Below are 23,096 nucleotides of genomic sequence, written 5' to 3' on the forward strand. Positions count from 1 at the left end.
AAAAGGTACCCAGGGGTAGGCTATGTCAAAAAAAGTCCCAGCACCAACTGTATGTACATACCATGGTGGCATATTTCTGCCCCCTACATGTAAGATAAATTATGTTAACATGCAACATAATTATGTAGACATGCAACATATTTATGTCAACATGCAAGTTAATTATGTTGACATGCAAGTTACCAATCTTATAAGAAAATATAATTTAAATGTGGATAAATTTATTTACTAATGACTGTATCTGACATTTTAGATGCAATATGCAACAATTATGTAGACATGCGACTTTTTTATGTCAACATGCAAGATAATTATGTCAACATGCGACTTATTTTTGTCAACATGCAAGATAATTATGTCAACATGCAACTTATTTATGTTAACATGCAAGATAATTATGTCAACATGCAACTTATTTATGTCAACATGCAAGATAATTATGTCAACATGCAACTTATTTATGTCAAAATGCAAGATAATTATGTCAACATGTTAGTTGATATGCAAGTTATTATCTTGCATGATGACATTAATAAGTTGCATGTGAACATAAATATCCTGCATGTCTACATAATACCTCGCATGTTAACATAAGCATCTCGCATGTTAACATAAGTATCTTGCATGTTGACATAAATAAATTGCATGTCTACATAATTAACTCGCATGTTGACATAAATATCTTGCATGTGTACATAATTAACTCGCATGTTGACATAAATATCTTGCATGTCAACATAATAATCTCGCATGTTGACATAAGTAAATCGCATGCATCTTCTCATATGTTGCATCTTGCATCTACGATGTCAGATACGGGCGTCGGCACGGGATTTTACCCATATTTAAATCAGATTCCCTTAAAAGATTTGTGACTTGCATGTCCACATAATTATCCTGTATGTATACATAATTTTCTTGCATGTTGACATAATTTTCTTGCATGTTAACATAATTTATCTTGCATGTAGGGGGCAGAAATATGCCACCATAGTATACAAATCATAGCCAAGGTTCAAAGTTCAAAATTAGGTCAAATTCCAATGTCGAGATCAAAACTGTTGGTGTCCGAAGGAAGGCCTTTGAAATATGAAGGCGCTGGAAGTCTGTTCAAAAGTTTTGTTCTAGAGAAAAAAAAGAAGTTTTTTTTAAAAAAAGATCAGGGTCAAACTTTTACGAAGGCTGTTCAATAAATAATGATTTATTTAATTAATTTGCCATATTCCATTATACGAAGGGCCATGCTCAAAAATGTGTTCAAAAAACAATCAGGAATTTGAGAAAAATGTTACGGACATGCCTTTTAATCAAAAGAGAATATATAAAGGAATTCATTAAAAAAGCGTTTTTTGTTTCTTTACGAGCACAGATGACATCATTTATTGAAGAGCCCTCGTAAAGTCTTCTACATGAAAAATTTCTTGAGAAGTTGACTCTTCCATCAGTGTAAAACATCAAAAAATATGCAATATTATACTTCACTCACTTCATTCAAAGAAAAATACTAGAGATAGAAATGTAAACAATAAAGAAGATTTATTTGGTAATATGGGTATAACTATTGAAATACGATAAATATGTATTACATTTATTTTGTCAATATAGCAAAGCCTCTATTTAAAGGTTGTGTCTTGGTTTATTATCAGGACTGAAGTTTGTTAGCCGGAAGTAAAACATACCCAGAATGTCGTGCAAAAGAAAAAAAAAGAAGATATCACTGAATGTAATCTAATCTTTTAGGGGATATTTTGTGTAGTTCTGTTTATTTTGTAATTATTTTTCTTGTTAAATAAGAATAAAAATACGCTACAGCTTTACCTTGAGTCATTATCAACATTTTAATGATATGAAACCTAAATATTGACCAAGGTCGTTTATGATGTCTAACCTAATCAATACGTGTACGTTAGGCTCCCAATGGGTTTGATCAATCCACAGGGGCTTGCTCCCGGCGTGTAATAATAATTAATTTTAAAAATTCAGAGACGGTAATAATAAAACCGTATATGATTTTTAAAAAAAAATAATTATGTCAAGCCGGGAGCAAGCCTCTATGATCCATCAGCAGAGGACGTTTTCTTCTTTTAACACCTGTTCCCACTTTGGAACACCCGAGGGTTTGTGTTTAATGCCCTGTTTATATGCTGGAATTGTTGAGTTTTAAAATTGGTCGCTGTTTGTTTTCTTCATCTTAAGAAGGGTGTAAATAATTAAGTAAACTACTGGTGAGTGGAAAAAAAATTGAGTAGATCTATGATTGGAAAGAAAAACAGTTGGCAGTGACGCATGTCAATAGAAAAAGAAGACGTATTTTTAGCTAAGTTTAAAACAAGAAAAAGCTAATAATAATAGAATCACTAATATTTTCCATGATGAAACCCACAAGGACATCATTATACTGTGCAGGTACTCTCGTTGTTAAAGAAGGATGCCGTTAATGACGTGTGGTTTTATAAAATGTTACAGATATGGAATTGTCAATTCTAGGTCTTTTTAAAAGGAACACATGGTGGATGTGACCAGTCGGCAAGGGATGACCACTCCTTATGGCACCTGATCCAAACTAAGAGTTTTTAAAAGGTTTTTTGAGAGCTCCTGATTTGCTTTTTTATAGAATGGACTTTTGAGTTTGAATACTGTTCGTTATTTCATATATTTCATGGTTTAAAAATGCAGAAAATATCTTACAAGAAGATGAGTGAACCTGAAGAGCGAAAAGACTATAGAATAACAAACATGAAGGTAGAAAACTTCAGTATCAATTACATCAAAATATCTATCGATATTTCACATTACATTAAAATATGATTTATGTAAAATTTCTACAATTTGCAAAAATTTCTCAAATATTATGAGTTGGTCTTGGCTCCATTTTTTTGAAAGTTAATCCTCAGGGTTTACATATATAAAATATACATTTTTAGTCACCAAAAATATGGAGCAAAAACCAACTATACCTTAAAAATATACTTTTATGATTAGTAATCTTTCTGCTTACTAGCTAAGGTAGTGAGTAATGGAGTGGGGATAGTATAGATTCTTAGATACCTAGTGAAAGGTACTTATAAATTTTAGATTTACTAATGTTATCTAGTAAATCTACCCAATACCTAGTAAAACTACTTCTGAGATAGTGATTGCATGGACAGTAAATTGACTTTTCTTTTTAGTGACTTTAACTAGTTATTTTTAAAAGTGTATATATTTCAATGTGAAATGAAATTATGTTTTCGTCTCTTTAATTTATCTCGTATGGTGTACAACTCCTTTAAGAAAACCATTCATGGTTAATCCAGAACAGTTTACTGCTTAAATTGGGAGGTTGTCATGATTGCTCATTATGTTAATATATTATTACGTTAACGAAACCTAAAGTTGTTGAAAAAGGTGACACACCTTTATATATAGTAGACAATGCAAAAATATATATATTCCTGATTATGTATTCTATTTAATATTTAAGAAGTCATAATATAAATTGAAGTATATCTTGCTGATCAAAAATCAAATGATTATATAACTTTCTCTCTAATATATATAACACTCTTTCTTGCATTGTAATTTATTCAAATGACTCATTTGTTATAAATATATTAAACGATTTATTGATAGATAAAACATAATAAAGGGGAGTAATCAATGTTGAACCCGCATTTGATTGGTTAATCTGGATTTTGAATCTCGAAACTCGAATTTCGAATCTCGAATTTCGAACCTCGAATCTCGAATGAGCCTTTTGATTGGTTAATCTGGATCTTGAATCTCGAAACTCGAATTTCGAATCTCGAATTTTGAATCTCGTATTTCGAAACTTGAATCTCGAATGAGCCTTCTGGGCTTTCGTAGTACGCACATCAGTGTTTAATCCACACTTCAACAATAAACTAGTGCTAATTGTAACGGGGACCGTTACAGATGTTCCCCAAACGCTCCCCAGATCCCTTTTTGTGCCTTATTCCTGTAAGACTTTTTTTATTTGCTCAGTGTCGACGGATTCCATTTAAGAATATAAAAATTACAATGATATATACTATATATCATTTAAAGATTCACATGCGCGCGCACGCATATGCGACAGATACAAATGATAATAATGTTATCCAATATGGATAAACCTGGTTATTTTCAGCTTAATGTTTTATATGTTACTATTTTTTCAAGTATTTTAGTCATTTCACGCATTGCGCATAACTCTTAGTTTCATAATATAGGTATATAACATTGAACGTCATAAATCATCGGGCTCGGTACTTAAAAAATCTTGATAATTCTTGTATGCGCATGTCTTCTAGAATATTCCTTTCGAATCTGTAAATTGAACGAAGCAGACGCAAAGATTTCTTAAAAGAATTAATCGATCATCATCTGCTGATTTATTGTCAAATACAAGTAAATATGTTACGTGTATCAAGAGCTTCGAAGGCCAGGAGACCTTATTCCAGAGAAATCACAAGAAGTTCCGTATCCAGACCTAAAAGTAGGCCTAGCTGTAGGAACTCAAGCACCGCCACGTTCTGAACATGATGTCGCCATTGTCGAGCAGGCACCTGACTCAGAGTCACTGTAACTTCCTTAGTTTCCCTGTTACCTGCTATTCCAGCTCAACATAATCGAGGTACAGTTCAATTTGACCCAAATCCTTTTATTAATTATCATATTTTTAATTTTTACGAATTTCCATACAATGCGAGATTCAAATGACGTCATACTTGTTATCAAGGGGAACCATATGCATGTTTTCTGACAAAATATGACCCCTTTTTCCACCATTGCCATTTGCCAAAACCAATATCGAGTGAGTTGTGTATTTCTGCACATTTGGGAATTTGCCTAAATCTAATACACGTGTATCCGTCGTGGTTTAAACCAGAATTACAAACTTGCTTTCAAAAACCAAGACCCTGCATAATAGTCTGTAAACTATCCATCTATCCACTGGTCACCTTCACATAGTAATAATTTGGGATTTCTCTCGTTTGTTATGTTTTCTACGGTGATCTAGTAATGCCATTTTTATATAATTTTCAAAGAAAATATCGGGGTTTGTTTAAAAAAAAAAAAAAAATCGTCCCATTACATGTACATGTAAACATTCAATTTCTTTAGATATACATGTACATAGAATTTATTTCTAAAAAATTGAATTAATCGAATAATTAAACGTTTAACAATTTTTTTTCTAAAGGACTCCCAAAATAATTAATTAAATTAAAAAAAAATGAGTTATCTAGACTTATTGATGTGTAATTAATATTAATTCTATTTCTTGGGAATTTCAATTGTAGGACATGTCACACCATTTCCTAGTCGTGTATGGCAGGAATAATCTATATAATTAATGCACTTCAATTTTATTTAGATAGTTCAATGGTTACGGTGTGGTGTTTAGTAAAAACATTGGTGTTGCCCACATTGACCTGTTGACTGGCCTGAGGAGTAATACAGGGATATCGCCTACCTAGAACTTGTATCTGTTGTATTAAGGATTATGATCTGGGCTGAAATTTTAAATTAAATTAAAAAAAAAAAAAAAAAAAACCTTCATATATTGACAATTTTTTCTTTGGTTTACAGCAATTTAATCACAAATCATCTAAAAACAAAAGAATTATGGCATTAGTCGGGATGTTAGTTATGCAGACTTTTTAAGTTTAATGTACATTTAAAAGCTCAACATATACAAGGTATATTATAAAAATAATAATAATAAATAAATTCCAGATGCTATTTCTAGGTTTCTGTGGAATAGGTTTCATTACAGAACCTTTTCCCTCCATGTACATGTACCTATTCAGTTTTGCAGAGCTATTCAGGAGCTAGCTGTAGCCAGTCTCCTTCAAACCGGTGTATCTCAAAATGCAGAAAGCAAAAGTCTTTTTTTTTCAATTTCAGGCAACAGGTATCATTTCAGCAGATCTGGTCCCCTCCTTTTGAACATATGATTAATTTTATAGCATATATGCCAGAGAGTATTATGGCTTTTTCTACCGTCAAATGTTATTTATCAGGAATCAGTTTTGTCATCAACTTACATGGTTGCCAGAATCCAATCGATTTATTTATTATAAAGAAGTTATGGGCTGGTTTCAAGAGATGTAACTAATGCGTCTCGGGATATAAGAAAACCATTATATTACCTATGTTGGATAACATTGTCAGTATTTTGCCATATTTGTGTTCTGATTTTGAAGCGGCTTTATTTAAGTCTGCTTTTACATGATTTTGAAGCTGCTTTATTTAAGTCTGCTTTTACATGATTTTGAAGTGGCTTTATTTAAGTTTGCTTTTACATGAGCTTTCTTTGCATTAATATTAAAGAGTGAGTAAAATAGTGGCTTTGGGTATCAAGCATATAATTGTCTCTTGTGATACCATTCAAGTTTTTGTTACAACATTTTAGACTGGCCAAACTGGTTCGGGGACATGTTTGCATGTTGAAAAATATTACAATGTGATTGTTTCAATCTTTGCAGATTTTTGCTGTATTATGTACAAATATTAAATTGGCGTCTCAATTTTCACATTTAAACTCAAAACCCTTATCCCAATATCAGTTTCCGTCCATCTTAAGGTATTCAATGTATAATGAAGGAATTTTCGACGATTTTAGATAAAGATAAAAGTGAAATGAACCAAAATTCGCAAGACTAATAACATGTACAGAGACGGTCATTTTGCACATTGAAAGTTTCTAAGAGTTATCTGGCCTTGATTGAAAAAAAAAATTAATTTATCTAAATTTCTTCGGTATAAAGTTCATTTTATATCATATTTTAATAAACAAACAAACGCATATTTTCACCAAGAGATAATACTTGAATTAGTTTGAAATTCAGACTACTTCTTAAAATATCTTACAAAAACATATGCGCTGTCCATAGACTTGAATATTAAAATCAAGGTGCAATTAATTGGTTAGTAATCAACATGTAAATTCCTTATTGGAACATTTTTGTTTTACAACATCTTCAAATTATGACTAAAATATTGCCGACTTGGCGTAGAACAATAATAATTAATCAATCAAAATATTTTGCTACCATGATTTAAAATATCGGACTATTCATTTCTTAGGTACAAAATATGGTCGTTATACATTGAATAAACTTTAAACAAAACGTTGCAGTTTTTGAATATTCAGTCACTTGTATACAAAAGTGTTTTCAGATGAAAATATTACGCAGATGGGGAGGTGGCAGTCGGGCGCCAGGACTGTGTATTGAGCAACAAATTTAGATACGATACGATACAATAATTTATTTTTTTTTCTTAAGATATATGCGATATATTGGATTCTATAAACAAGTCAATCATAAAAGGCTTAAAAATCATTTAACGTATGAATTTCAAAAAAATTAAGTGTTTCATTGTCATTACAACTTACACCTCAAATTAAAACTTTTAATGACTATCAAATCAAGACTTTTAATGACTGTAAAATCAACATTTTAAATTAAAATTGTCTATGCTTTAGTAATAATTCTAAACACTGTGTTATTGCCTTAAAAAATTGAATGATTATTGAACAGATTTAATTCAAAAAAGTGAAATATGATCTTTGGTGATTGAAGTTCCCATCTTTTTAACAGAATTAGAAGAAAAAATGCCTGTCCGATACGTATTGGAAGTTAATTTTCAATACGATATGTTTCTTGTATATTGATACGTATCGATAAATTGATAAAACCCTACAGTCAGCAGCCTACAAATCTTACATAAGACCATTGTCGTAAATTTACCTTCTGTTTATATATTGTTTTACATTATGACACAACGTTGCAATTCAAATATTGCTTTGACATTTACTGAGTATTCCCACAAACTTTTATTACATATATGGTCACATATTTTGCCTCAAAATAATTGATAAATTGCCTTGCAAATGCAGAATGACAGAAGTGTAGACATAGGATTAATAGTGCATGTGCTACATTTGTGGGTAAGTTTAAGGGTCGTGGTGCATCAATCAGTTATCCACATATTAGGACGCATTGCAAGGGAGATAATGGAGTTCAATTTTCAGATTTGGGAAACAGAATTTTTATTTGTACTTTGAGAAACTATATCAATTGTGTAATTTTGTTTTGTGAACATTTCTGCGATGCTTGTCATGAGCCCCATTGTGTGCGAGTTGCACATTTATCATTTTCAATGCAATTTGCATTTATTTTAAAATTTCAATCTTAAGGCGCAATTTGTGCCTTTCACTTACCAATTTGGTTATTTGGTGCAATTTGTACCTAATTTGTGCACGATTTGTGCTTTTATTGTTGATCTGGGCGGCAAAATCGCCGCCCCAATTTTAGTTTGAGACGGATGGGTCATGCGACTATGTCCCTTGACCCATTTGGCTTAATACATATATTTTGGTGCGATTTGTACCTAATTTGTGCACGATTTGTGCTGTTGTTACTTTGGGCCGCAAAATTGCCGCCCCAATTTTAGTTTGTGGCGGATGGGTCACGTGACTTTGTCCCTTGACCCATTTGGCATAATTTTGCAAAGAATGCTGTCTCCGGGGGGTACTGTTTTTTCCAGACTCCTTGGATCAAGGTGGTATTTCTCTTGCTCATCATCTATATTCATTTACCTATGCTGCCATATAATCATAATGATCGGCGCATACATTGTGTTATATCTAATTTATTATTAAATGGCCATGACAAGCACGCCAAAACAAATAAAGTCTTCTTTTTATTGACTGTATTTTCAGACTTCTTAAACCTTTTACTGGGGTTAATCTGATCAAGTTTGTTTCTGTTATTGTCTTAGTCCAATGTCACGAAATAATGGGGTTTATCCAATATGGATAAACCTGGTTATTTCGTGCAGCTTAATGTTTTACATGCAAAGATAGATAACTCTTAGTTTCTTAACATTGAACGTCATAAATCATCGGGCTCGGTGCTTAAAAAATTCTTGATAATTCTTGTATGCGCATGTCTTCTAGAATATTCCTTTCGAATCTGTAAATTGAACGAAGCAGACGCAAAGATTTTTTAAAACCCACCCTTCCTCCCCTTAATTTTATATTTTATCCCCCTGTAGCACCTCTGCCATTTTTTCTAGTGCTGGGTATCGCGACCGAAAAAACGTATCGCGATATATTGCAATATTATATTTTGTATTGCAATATATCACAATATAAATATTTAATAATTTTTTTCTTTTTTTCGTCAAGGTTAAATGAAAACACAAACTCAAATTACATGTAGATCTATTCTCGAGTTGATATTCCAATTGCCTGATCGCGTTATGTCGGCGCAAGCGGCAAGATATTAAGTTTTTTTGTTGGCACAAATTGTTGAATTCAATTAATTGTAATACTCAGATTCAGCTTTAACATGAAGGGGTTTCATATAACAGTTGTCGTCGTTTCACATGTTTTTTCTCGAACCCGAACCGGTATTCACCAAAAAATACCGCGATACGTATTGTGAAGAACGAAATCGGGATACACCGGTTAACCGGTAATATCGCACAGCACTAATTTTTTCTAATGCATTTTCATTATAACGGTTTTTTCCGGTTGTTTTTTTCGTTTTCTTTTAATTTCTCGTTTCAGCGTCATGGCATGGATCGAATCTTGAATAGGATCCACCAGCTTGTTGATGTGCTTTGCGGACCTTCGATGTTGATGTGCTTTGCGGACCTTCGATGTTCCAGTTGCGTGTGGCTATTGACTTTGTTAGGCATAATTTTGCAAAGAATGCTGTCTCCGGGGGGTACTGTTTTTTCCAGACTCCTTGGATCAAGGTGGTATTTCTCTTGCTCATCATCTATATTCATTTACCTATGCTGCCATATAATCATAATGATCGGCGCATACATTGTGTTATATCTAATTTATTATTAAATGGCCATGACAAGCACGCCAAAACAAATAAAGTCTTCTTTTTATTGACTGTATTTTCAGACTTCTTAAACCTTTTACTGGGGTTAATCTGATCAAGTTTGTTTCTGTTATTGTCTTAGTCCAATGTCACAGGAAGAAGAAAAGTAATAATAAGGTTTTTTAAATTTTTTTTTTAATAGAAAATTATCCGGACTTGCTCAAAATCCGAAACTACTTAAAACACCTCATGTGATATGGGATACATCACAACAGAGAGTTCAAAGAAAAAAGTCACAGATGTGTGACAAATTGTTTATTGGTTACCAAAAATTGAAATTACAAAACGAAAAATAAGAAACAAAAAAATCAAAGTCCCTTAAACCTTGAAAGTAATATGTTTTCACTTGACTTGCAACATTTAAGGTAGGATTCTTCTCATATTTCTTGTATTTAAATATTAATGAAATTTTCACAGAATCAAGAGGACATTATTACAAAGTGATGGTATCAGTGAGATTAAATTTGACAGTTTTATATTACAGGCAAGGTCAGATCAAGGTCATTACCTTTTTCCTGGACATTAAGAATAAAAATTTACTGTTTCCAATCATGCAATCCCTACTTGTAATTCAAAAGATTGAATGTTTTTCTTTTTGCATACAAAGATACTACCGTATAGGGCCTATAAGATGATAGTACCAAATTGACATAGATAATTTAAATAAAATGGATATTTGCTAATCCGAATTTCCTCTACTTTTCTTTAATTTTTCGGATATATTAGTTATTTTTATATGCTTTCTATGTTTAACTTTTTCTTATTTTCACATATAGTAAAGTTGTTACATAAAGGCACAAAATTATACGAAAACGAAGACTTTTGATCGTTTACTAAGAGAGAAATAACACTTTTTACGGATGTTTGGCTCAAATCTGTACTTAGATTTGAAGCAATTAAAAGCCAACATAGTTCTAGTATGTGTGAAAAATCTTATTTATTTGATTTATTTTGAAACTTTAGTCCCTTATTATTAATTTGATTTACATTTGAAAATTTCGTCTAGTCTTTGACTTTGATTGTGTAAAAATTATAACTAAATTCAATGTTCTATAATAATTTTGAGAAATGGAAAAGAAGATATTTTCATACGCCACCATTCCGCCAAAAATATAGTCCCTGCTATTTTTTTAAACGCAGTTTACCATTTCTAAATAAAATTGTACAATTGTGACGAGGAAAGAAATATATGGTCTTTTAAATCTCTTACACCTAAATATATAAGACATAAAAGCAAATATATATTATATATTTCATCTACTCAGAAACTAGAGAAGAATCCTACCTTTAGTTAACATTTTTTATGGTTGATATACTTTGTCACCAAATACAATCTTTCATGAAGTCAAATGCTGACTGGCCTTTTTACACTAATTGTTAGGTCATTATTCACACACTAAGTAATTGTCTACGGATTTTTCCATTATTTTCCGATCAAGACAAGGAGCAAGGAACACGGAGGGTGTAACCGTCGGCTCACTCCTCCATTGCACCTAATCCCACATGTAATGTTTTAGAGGTTCATGTTTGCTCTGCTCATGATTTGTATTGTTTGAACAAATTCTGAGCTTGAATAGTCATATGAATATAAAAATAAGTCTGCTAATAACAGAGCGCAATTTGTACCCATGGGAATTCCAATAGATTGTTGAAATACCTGGTCTCCAAAAACCACATAGATATTGTCAATCAGAAACTCAAGTATCTTCTTCATGTCAACTTCAGAGTACTTATTTTAATTCTTCAGCTAGTTTATATGGATTTATATAAGATCTGTTAATGAAATATATTGAGACGACGAACGAATTTATGCAAAATCTTATGCATGAATAGAAGAAAACACTTGCTGTGGCCTTCAACTCGACATTTAGATATATCGACGACGTATTGTCAATCAACAATGGTAATTTCCATTCCTACGTCGATACGATATATCCTGGTGAGCTTGAGATAAAAGATACCACAGAGTCTGACACTTCTGTTTCATACTTGGATATTTTACTTGAAAAAGACGCTAATGGTAATCTAACAACCAAACTATATGATAAAAGTGATGACTTTAACTTTTCTATAGTCAACTTCCCTTACTTATGCAGCAATATACCTTCATCACCTGCATACGGATTATATATATCTCAGTTGATTCGATACGCAAGAGCATGCTCTACGTATGAACAATTTCTGAAACGTGGTAAATTATTGACAAGCATGTTGATGAAACAAGAATATCAGCAGTCTCGTTTAAAGTCATCATTTCGTAAGTTCTATGGTCGATACAATGACCTTGTTAGCAAATACAATTTGTCATTGAGTTAAATGCTGACTGACGTTTTTCATACCAATTGTTAGTCCATTATTTATATACTGAATTGACGACGGATTTTTCCGTTATTTCCTGATCATGACAAGGAGCAAACGGCGGGTGTGACCGGTCGGCAGGGGATGCCCCCTCCTCCATGGCACCTGATCCAACCTCTGATGTTTCGGGGGTCCGTGTTTGCTCTGCTCTTATTTGGTATTGTTTTATGACTTTGTGATTGAAAACTGTTCGCTATCTCCATATCCTTCAGTATTCAAATATAAAATTATTAAAAAAAATTAATTCGTTAACATTTCATACAGTAAAACTTATTTGATCCATACATTACTGATTAAAGAAATTGGCTGAAATAGACAACATTCCAGATTAAACAACATTTAGAACTATTGAATTTACCACACGGTATTTCTTGTTTACAAAAGTTGATGTCATATTGCACAACAACCAAATTAAACAGGTTTCACTGTATAATAAAAAAGGTTAAGAAAAGGAACAGTGATTGATATTAAACAATCAATGACCAAAAATGTGAACAGAACATCAATTGCCTATAAGAGGAGTAAAAGTCCCCGTACGAGTCACACCCGCTGTGAGCGATATGTATTGTTCATGTAGACGCAATATTCCGTAGTAGAATTCTGTATCTAAGACAAAGGCCTAGGAAATGGAATGTATCATGTCAACAAATTGAAAATGAATCCGACAATAGGTTATATTTTTAAACAAGGTTAATATAAATTTATCTGTAAGTAGCCTATCTTGGTTTGAAAAATTATAGTTCTCGAACACATGTAGCGTAGCATACCCATGGAGACATAAACACCATAATTATGTGATAGACAAACACTACACTATCAAGAGGGAAGTTGACAATGGAAAAGCGTTATACAAATGGTCTGTGAGTTTTGTAGAATGTCTGTCAAGTTCATATATAATAGAATTTAAATAATGTGCTGGCTTTACTCAAATATATCATATCCAACTTAAAATAAATCTAGGTCAAGACTATTGTATTTTATTTAGAATACAAGTATTATACCTATATGCATTTCTTTTGTTGGAACAGTATGAAAACAGTATATACACGGTTTTATCCTGAAATGGTAGACTTACTCATATTTCCACTCCGTATTCCTCTGATTTAAATGAGCATGATGCAAAAAAAAAAATGAAATGAAAATTAAACACAGATGAAAATACATCTCATGCTGACCATCAATGCACTAAGTACATGTATGATTAGAAGATTTTTCTCATTTTATTCATAGATTGCATATAGACATACTTACTTTAGAATAAACTATTTGCATATTTTTAGAGCTTGTTTTAATCTTTATTGAATAATTTTGAAGGAAACATTAAACGCTATTACGAATATCCATTGCAAAAAATAATGTAGCCTTTTAAAGCAGCGCATCAAACACACATACCCTCTGGAAAAAAGTTTTGCATTTGTAAAACCTTTAACCACGTTCCACGGAATATTTATATGGTATTTTAAGATTTAAGAAAATTTGATCCTGACGTGTTATAGCAGAATATCAGGTTTCATTTTAATGCAACTATTGTGATTGCAACAGTATATACCTATAAATTTACCTTCAGGTAAACATATTGACAAATGTTTTTGTCCATTATTTACGATTCAGTAAAAAAAAAAATGAAAGTTACGATCTCTGGAAAAATATTTGTATGTCTTCTCTTCTTGGTATGTAACAATGGACATAAGATCAATTCAAAACTTCATGGTGAGTGCAAAATACACGACATCTTTTTACGTCTTTAATCGTTTTGACAAGGAAATTTGATGTATAAATATACATGTCACTAGAATGAAGGGGCTTGAATTTTAACTTCTTAATTGTTAAATTTGTCTTCATTTAATGATTGTAACTTAAAAATCATTTTGAATTTCCAATAATATGGCAATGTTTGTTTAGGAATGTTGGCGAAATTCTTGGAAAATAAGAATCTCACCTGGAAACTCAAAGAATATCGCATTCATGCCGTTAAACCAGCAAACCTTAAGCTTGAGATATTGTCCACCTACGAAATGAAGGGGATGGTAAACAGACAACGTAAGTTAATTTTTACCGGGATATATTATTGAATTTAAAACCTGAAATATTCTTTTTCCAGAAATAGCTTACTATGAACATTGGTATTTATTTTAGAAATTTCTTTCAAGATATCCATGTTTACAAATCTCTGATCAATTGATAACAACTCTAGGAAGCACAAAGTTCAGTAGCTGCGTAGTTACACAGCATGTAACTAAGAATATTCTAAACAACAGCAATAACAACAAAAGTTGATTAACTGATATATGCAGATGACGAACAGCATGTATTTATCTCCAGAAATTTCAATTAACAATGCAAATTGTGACCAGATCAAACATGGTCCTCTGAAAACAGAGATAGTGTATGTCATAGTGTCCAATTTTTGCGTGTAAGTCACATACTTGTATATAGAAGTACATTTTCACAAGGCTCTAGGAAGCTTCGTAATATATTAGCACTGAACACGTTTGTGTAATCACAAACAAATAATATTCACAAAACTGGAAAAAAAATAATCTGTATTCAGTATTCATCTTCAGAAATAAATACACAATGCAGTTACTTCTGCTCATTATTATGGGCATGATTCATATTATCTGCTTACAGGTCATTCAAAAACGAAAAGATGGCTCGACCGATTTTTACAGGTCTTGGAAACAATACAAACGAGGATTTGGAGATCCTTCAAAAAACTATTGGATAGGTAGTTATCTCTTTTAGCAATATCAGTGAAAAATATTCAAGAATACCTTTATTCATAATGAGCACAATAAGATTCTTTTAAATTCAAAATAGTGATATTTTAAAATACATCTGCTAAATATAGTATGCTTTTAAAATATAGAATTTTATCAAAAGTTATAATAAACAGATAGTAAGCTATATATCAGTTTAAATTCTACTTCTGATTTCTTTTGAATACGTTTATATTTACTTTCAAAACGGGAAAACACACAGACTTGTCAAAAAAGAACCAAAAGCAAAATAGTTTTGAACACGTTTTTAGAAACTAATATATATTCAAGTAAAGATTAGTTCAAACAAATAACCATGACAATGACTGATGTTTTGGATCAAATAAAATACCTAAAGTTGGAAATGATTATATGTTTATGCAAAATACAAGTTACTGGGAATAAAGATGTCTTTGAAATTGTATTTAATTTTAATTTTTTAAAGCATTTTCACTCCCTTAACTATATTTAAAGTTGTGTAATACCCAGTATTCAAAGTTATTTTCAAATTCAATTGTATTTTTAGGCAATGATATCATTCACGTGCTTACTAACGGTGCAACACAACAACTCCGCATTGATCTGCAAAGATTTACAGGAGAGAGAGGATATGCAAAATATTCAAGATTTTCAATAGGCAGCGAAGACACCAAGTATAGATTGACTGTGAGTGGCTTCTTATGCTTATTAAACAAAAACCTAAACAAATGTAGTAGAAAAAAATAACCATTACAGGGGTTCAATGTGAAAAAAGTGTGCAGAAGAAAAATGACAAAATCTGCTGAGCAATATGATTTAGTTTCATGAACAAATAAACATCTGATTATTCATTGACATTTATCTATGAATTAAAATTGTTCTTCATAATTTTTTTTTCACCATTTATAAAGTAATCAATTACTAGATTTTACAAATACATGTATTTTATTTTTCTCTATTATTAGAAGATGCTTTGAAATATCATAATCATATGATGTTTACCACGAAGGATAAAGATAATGACAAAGTTGGCGGGAATCATAATTGTGCACATCAGTGGCACGGTGCTTGGTGGTACAACCACTGTCACCACTCAAATTTAAACGGTCTGTATACTGGGTCTGCTGTGGTTTCAGCCAAACATCCTACCTGGTCTTTGTGGAAGGGAAAGCACGAAGCATTGAAAGCAACCCAGATGATGATACGACCAGCTAATATTTAAAACAAGAAATTACTGAAGTTCAGTTATCTTGAAAAAAATTATAATAAATGTTTGAGAAAAATATGAATGCAACTTACGTTTTTCTTCCTTAAAATAGATAATAGAGGATTTCATAAAGAATAATGTAGAACAATAACAATTTTTATATACTGTATTTAAAAAATAACTCGGATAAATTTTGATTGACTGGATCTTAGTTGAGTTTTATTCACGACGACTTCATCAAATTAATTTCAAATCAAATGTTAAAATCTTCAACTAGGACATTTTATATATACTGTGAACACTACATATCACTGCAGTAAAATATTATTTTTTACATAAATATTTTACCAACATCTGTATTTATGACATGGCTGTCGACCTTGACCTCATATCATCTGTGATCGTTAATGAATTTAATAAAAATCAAAGAGAATAGAGAATGTACGTCTGTGAGCTGAACTTTTATAATAATTTAATCAGACAAGAAAAATAGCTTTCCATTATGGAAGCAACATTTTTGTTTCCATTAATTCTACAAACATTGCATAATTAAGAAGAAAAAAACACTTGTTGTGGCTTTCAGCTCGACATTTATATATATTGACGATGTATTTTCAATAGTTACTTTAATTCATATTTCGATTCGATATATTCCTGTGAGCTGGAAATTTAAAAATCCACAGTCTCTGCCATATTTGTTTTATATTTGGATTTTTTACTGACTGAAGAGATAAGGGCCAGCTAGAATAAAAGATTATTTCAACTTTTCCATCGTTAACTTTCCTTATCTATGTATTGTGATATGTGAAAGCCTTTTGGTAACATGACCTAACGTGTTTAGTGCATACACTAACCGTTTAATTATGTTTTAAGGTGGCTCATTACATCCACAGTTTATTTTGGATTTCATTACAGCACCACTTATTATGTAGATGTCAAATATCCAGAACGAGGTATTGATATCATAAATATTTTTTAGAGAATTTCTAGCTTTTGTCTAATTTTAGTGAAATGTTTTATTTCAAGTTTATTGTTACCAGAATTTCAGAACTTTCAGTGTCAAATGATGGGCATCTTCTTAAGACAAGTACAAACAGTGAAAATATCTCATAATACCTAATATTAATTTTATTAGAAAAAATAATTTTCTCATAAAAAACAATTAATATCATTATCTTTTTAATCTGTGCACAAAACATTAAGAAAATGAGTTCTGAAGAGACAAGGAATGTATTTCAATGAATTACATGTGACAAATTGAATGAAAAATGTTTAAACGAAATGAAAATGCCAATTTAAAAAATATTTGGTATAAAAAGTCCGCTTTCAAGAGTTATCTTTCCTAATAAGCCAAGACTCAAAACACTAAGGAACGTTACGTTTGAACATAACATCTAAAATTCAGAACAAATTAGGCTTTAAACTTTTAGAGTATATATTTAAATCAATGAAGCAAATATATTAACACCAACACAGTAAAAAGTGCAAGTAAATAACTTTTTTAAATTTCAATAAGGTTGTAGATTTAAACTCGAATTTCCTCCATACAAACATGTCATTGATATAGCTCACTGCATGCATCGCTATGAAATTGCCCAATACTTGTTTGGCGAAGATTTGGCTGTTGATTTCTTTTGTTTCTGCTTAAAAGCAATCCTTCTTGGTCCATGCATAATGAATCCGTTACTTTGTTTTCACTGTTTATATCACCGCATGTTTCATCTATTTTTAAAGCGCTTTAAAGTTCAAGGTCATATTATAGAGGTACCTGTACAAATCGTCCCCAGAGGGAAACGGTCGAAATAATGGAGGTTTATTGTTTTGTGTAGTACGTCATCAAAAAGTGGTGTAATGAGCCTCCTTAAATGATCGATCTCAAACAAATCTATAAACAATTCAATCATGATAAGAGGGTACAAAACGCGGACCCCTGGAAATTCCAGAAGTGGGATCAGGTGCCTCGGAGGAGTAAGCATCCCGTTTACACCCGTCATGAGCCCTGTGTATTAATCAGGCAGACAAATCCCTCAGTATGAAATTCAGTATTACAACCAAGGCTTATAACCAGTATGATTAAAGTCAGCCATAAACCGAACCAATGATAGGATATATTTGCCAACATAAATAAGGAAAGTTGACGATGGAAAAGCGTAGGTTATCTCTTTTGTCATATATTTTAATTGTTAATTGGCCTATCGTCTATAGTCAGTGAACATCCAAATATGAAACACATGTGGCAGACTCTGTGGTGTCTTTTATTCAAGTTTATAGGGATATATATGAAAATAACTATTGTTCGTTTAAACATTACCAGTCGGGGGCAGAGCAAACACGGACCTAAAAACTTCAGAGGTTGGATCAGGTGCCATAGAGGAGTGAACATCCCCTGTCGACTGCTCACACCCGCCGTGTGCTTCTTGTCTTGCATGATCGGGCAAAGGAAAAATCCGTAGAATGTTCCATAAAGCTTTTAAGGGGGCCGACTATAGTTTCCATTGCGCAATATTTCGCGCATCATAGTAAAATAAAGAGTATTTACTATTTTAATGCAACTTTTTTCACTTAATTATTAAGATTAAACACAATTTTAAAGAAGTTATAGGTATAAAAATGTAATTACAATCTTATATGACTGATTTTTTAACCGATTTTGCAATTGATAGGTAGGTTGACGTCGTTGCAGTGTGTTTTTGACGTTATGATAATCTGTAGCTTTTAAAGAAAGGGGTTATAAAAATATTATTAAAGAAAAAGTAATAAACATACGCTCTTGAAATTTAAAACATAAAAATTTGAGAATATCTTCAATATTTTATTATGTTTTCATGTGAATCCATTGTGTACGTCATATTTTGTAATACTCTATAAATATAGTAAAATTTGCTAATTTTTTGCATTTCGAGATGCCCCCTCTGGTAACAAGACGGTAGAATTTTGTGTTTCTTACATATATTGTATAATATAGTATTACTCATCAAATATTTCAGTTTGAACAAAATGTCTATTGTAGTATTTGTATAATTTGCTTTGAAGTGCTAAGAATTGGCATTTTCCTATATAATCCTATTACATGTAATAGTAAATGTACCTGTATTTTGAGACGGTCCCTCAAAAATACCTGGAAGGTAGATTTCTCCCAAACTTTGCATGTACACTGAAGTTAATGTAAGTTATATATGGTATAAAAATGAGGAGTTTCGCTATTGTAGTTTTCACACAATAAAACTATAGTTGGCCCCCTTAAGTAATTACATCTGATTCACATTATGCTTTGAATAAACTGTTGTACAGAACTCTTGAATTTGTAAACATTTTAATGATGAGCAAAGATGGAGTTTTGGTTTTTAAGTATATTTATGGAGCTTTAGAAACAAATATAGGTAATTCAACATTATTTTGATTTGGGGGAATATTTAAACATATTGAAATACAGAAAAGAAACATACACTCTTGTGAATATGCGTAGGAAATATGGCTGAAAAGCTACGGGTATAAGTTGGATTACCACTTTGAGATTTAAATCTTAATTACTCTAAAATATAATTCAAATAACGAGTCTTACAAACAAGGACAATGTTTTTACCTCCTCTGTAAGCTGGGACCCGTGTTATCTATCTATTTTTTGATTCATTTCTGTTAACGCTATAACACAATTTCGAATATCACTGTCACCACTTTGGGAATTCCTCACTAAAGATTATCAGTTATTAAACTACAGGGCCTCTTGAGTTAGGGAAGGAAATCTAACAGATCACGAACAATCATAAAATAGGAGGTCTTGCCAGTTTTCTAGAACCTCCCACTCTTGTGAATATGCATAGGAAGAATGGCTAAATATGGCTAAGTGACTGGTATCCAAATATCCAAATCTGTCTCCAAGGTGTCATATATTTCTAGCTTTGGCAGATTTTGTTAGGTAATGGGTTTTTACCCTCTATTGTAAAGTAAGATCAGACAGTTGGTGGTATTATTTTAAAGGATTCAGCCCCCTTATTATTGACCAATTTCTCTGAAAACTGGTTAGATTACGTCTCAAGTGTGTGTTTACAAAACTGTATCTCGGATTTTTTTTATTTTGCTTAGTTCGGGAATCATTTAGGGCAATGGAGAATTAGGCTAATAAATATAGGTATTAAGGGACAAATGGCTGTAACTTTTAAATAATAGGATTTATCAAGAATCAGAGATACAGTTTTAAGTTCAATTCTTTAATCTACCATAAGGAAAATGATGTTTAATGTTTTGGATAGAGCAAAACATCCTGTATAAAATAATTATTTAACAACTCGTACAGATGAAAGAAAAAACACACTCACTTACTATGTACTTTAAAATTGATGCGCAAAGCATAGTAATGATCGACTAACAGTTTCTTGATACAAGTATGTTTTATTTTTTTCTTTATTACGTCATAAAAGAATGCCTGAAATATTTTCACATAATAAGAATAATTTAATCAAATTATATTTGGAATCCAGAGAATGTTGTCATTGGAGCATCACCTTGAGTATGATACCCAGCCCCAGAATAACATTTAACCCAAACTCGGTCTCCTTTTTGAAGTTTCAGTACCACCAAGTTCGGTCCTGCCGAGTATGTTTGATGAGACGAACCACTAAATGCCATTGTTGTCACTTTAGCAGAGCCATTGAGCACTATATAAGTAAATACGTAATGGTTCGAATAAGCTTGTACGTTGGCGAAGAAAACAAAGTGTCCGTCTACAGGAGATGTGAAGACACCAGTACTGGAGTCATATCCTCCTCCTATGCTGTAGACAATCCTATCAAACACCAAGGCACCACTTCTCCAGGAGCTGCTTTGTGACGTCACACCGGCCGTAAAGGCTACTTTCTGTGTAATATCTGTAAGATTTCATTAGCTTTAAATCAAATATTGCTAAATGTTGATAATGAAATAAAGATAACAAATATAAACTCTTTTTTAGAAAATAGTAATATATCTAATACTAGTATAGATATTTTCAAACAGAGAAATAAAATAGTTCAATATTACCGGTATATAGAGTTGAAAAGTTATAGAGATTTGTATATCGATGGAAAAACCTTGCAAGTATGAATATGGAACAAAATCTACGAATTCTTCATATCTATCATTTACACTTATGTCATTTTTATTCAAAATCAGTCAAAGTTAATTGTAAATTCATGCAGATACATTAATGTGTGTGTGTTCAATAGCATTTGCGTAAAAATGCATGAAGGAAAAAATATATAATTTGAACCCTCGGCCAGGCACCAGTGTAGGTAATGAATGACCATCAAATGCATATGCTAGAGAAAAACATTCTTCAAGATAAAGAAAGGGTATATCTCTATTATAAAGAATTGAATCAGCACAACAGTCTGTGATCTTAATAATTGAAGTAAAGTTAAATAAATGACCCCAAAGTACAAAAATTAAGCTTGCAAAGTCTGATTTTAATATATGCATTGGCATAACTTTCTATGAAATCGATATAATTGAATAGACATTTAAAAATGTATTTTCATTATTTTGTATATATTAGAATAAAAAATTACTGAAATACATACTGGTTATTCGTGCCGACACTTCCCTTATTTGATCGTCATAACTTCTGAATAATGTTGTATTTAGTTCTTCCGTCTGAGAATGAACATCTAGTAGTGATAAGCTTATGTAACGCATTTGAACCTTTAAATCTTCCAAATTTTTCATTGCAACACCGACCTGTTGTATTACTTTTTTGTCACATACTTCATTTTCATGCAAACTAATCACTACTTCATTAAGTCGCTGAGTAAAGTTTTTATTCTGCGCATCACATTTTGTCAAATTATCCTCCACTTCATTCAGTCGCAGAGTTAGATTCTTGTCATATTCTTCGTTTGCAACTAATGTTTGAACTATGTGTTTTGAGCTTCTCAAATAGACCATTAATTCTTCACTAGAAGGTAGCTTAGACGAATTTAGCTGATTCATTCCAACTTCCAAAAGGAATAATCTGTTATGAAGCGACCTATTTTCTTCGCCAAGAACGGTACAATTTTGCTTTAATATCCGAATAGTAGATTTGTCGATTTCTGTTTGTTTCTTGAGGTTTTGTACCTCAGCCGTCAGATTCTGAAGCATTTTCATTATTTCTGTGGCTTCGACATTGTGTCCCCCTAAACCATGAATCGTATTACTTGTATTTGAAATTTCATGCATTAGCAGCCCAGACACTTCTTCAGTATTAAATAAAAACAGCGAAACTGTTATGATAAAAAGTTTTTGGATACACATCTTGAAATCCGTGTTTTATTCTGATGTCATATAAGCAGTTTCAGAAACACTTCTCTTCTCCCAGATTTGGTATTTCATCTAATTGAATTTATTTACTCTTTCCAGAAAGGGACAATTTAAGATGTCAATAGACTAGGATTACTCATGTTTGTTCCTTAAACAATTGTGTTGTTTATCTACATGAGATAAAAATTCCTTTTAAAATTTGGATTATAAAAGATAATTTCCTTTGTTTTATCTGAAAGTAAATAGAACGAGTGAATTTGAATTGCTAAATATATATAAATTATGAAAACCTGCTGTACACAGGGAAGTTAATTACTAATTTGGGGAGAAATATGCATTGATTACAAATCGAGACAATATTTTATACGACGGAAATCAAAATATACAAAGGAGGTGTTAGATTGAATATATTTCTTAGTCAAATAAATAGCAAGATGTTTATTGAATTATATCGCTATTTTTCCATAAAAAGATTGCATTATAGAAGACAAAGAAATTAAAATAATATATAAAAAACAGTTTTTGCTCCATTTGCCTCTCCGTGTTTTACAAAATAATTTGAATAATTATGGAATATTTCAGATTGACCACCATTTAAACAGTGCATTTGTCATCAATTGAAGATTC

At 31.6% G+C, this 23,096-nt stretch overlaps 1 protein-coding gene across 1 annotated transcript; it reads right to left on the reverse strand.

Moving 5' to 3' along the window:
- Positions 1–20,610: 20,610 nt before the first annotated feature.
- LOC134264348 (uncharacterized) lies at positions 20,611–22,467 on the reverse strand. The gene is made up of 2 exons (XM_062746645.1): positions 21,752–22,467; positions 20,611–21,061 (listed from the first exon to the last, which is right to left on the reverse strand). The coding sequence occupies exons 1-2, from the start codon at positions 22,461–22,463 to the stop codon at positions 20,658–20,660; spliced, it is 1,116 nt and encodes a 371-aa protein (XP_062602629.1). The 5' UTR covers positions 22,464–22,467; the 3' UTR covers positions 20,611–20,657.
- Positions 22,468–23,096: the final 629 nt, after the last annotated feature.

This window comes from Saccostrea cucullata, unplaced genomic scaffold, assembly GCF_032062105.1.
Source record: "Saccostrea cucullata isolate Sc308-1 unplaced genomic scaffold, CSIRO_AGI_Scuc_v1 ctg374, whole genome shotgun sequence".
NCBI classification, from domain to species: Eukaryota; Metazoa; Mollusca; class Bivalvia; order Ostreida; family Ostreidae; genus Saccostrea; species Saccostrea cuccullata.

Bases quoted from the DNA above. Each gene is read 5' to 3' on its own strand.
- LOC134264348 (XM_062746645.1), bottom strand. From the start codon at position 22,463: ATGTGTATCCAAAAACTTTTTATCATAACAGTTTCGCTGTTTTTATTT. The intron at 21,062-21,751 runs GTATGTATTTCA...GAAATCTTACAG, and splicing joins AGTGTCGGCACGAATAACCA to ATATTACACAGAAAGTAGCC.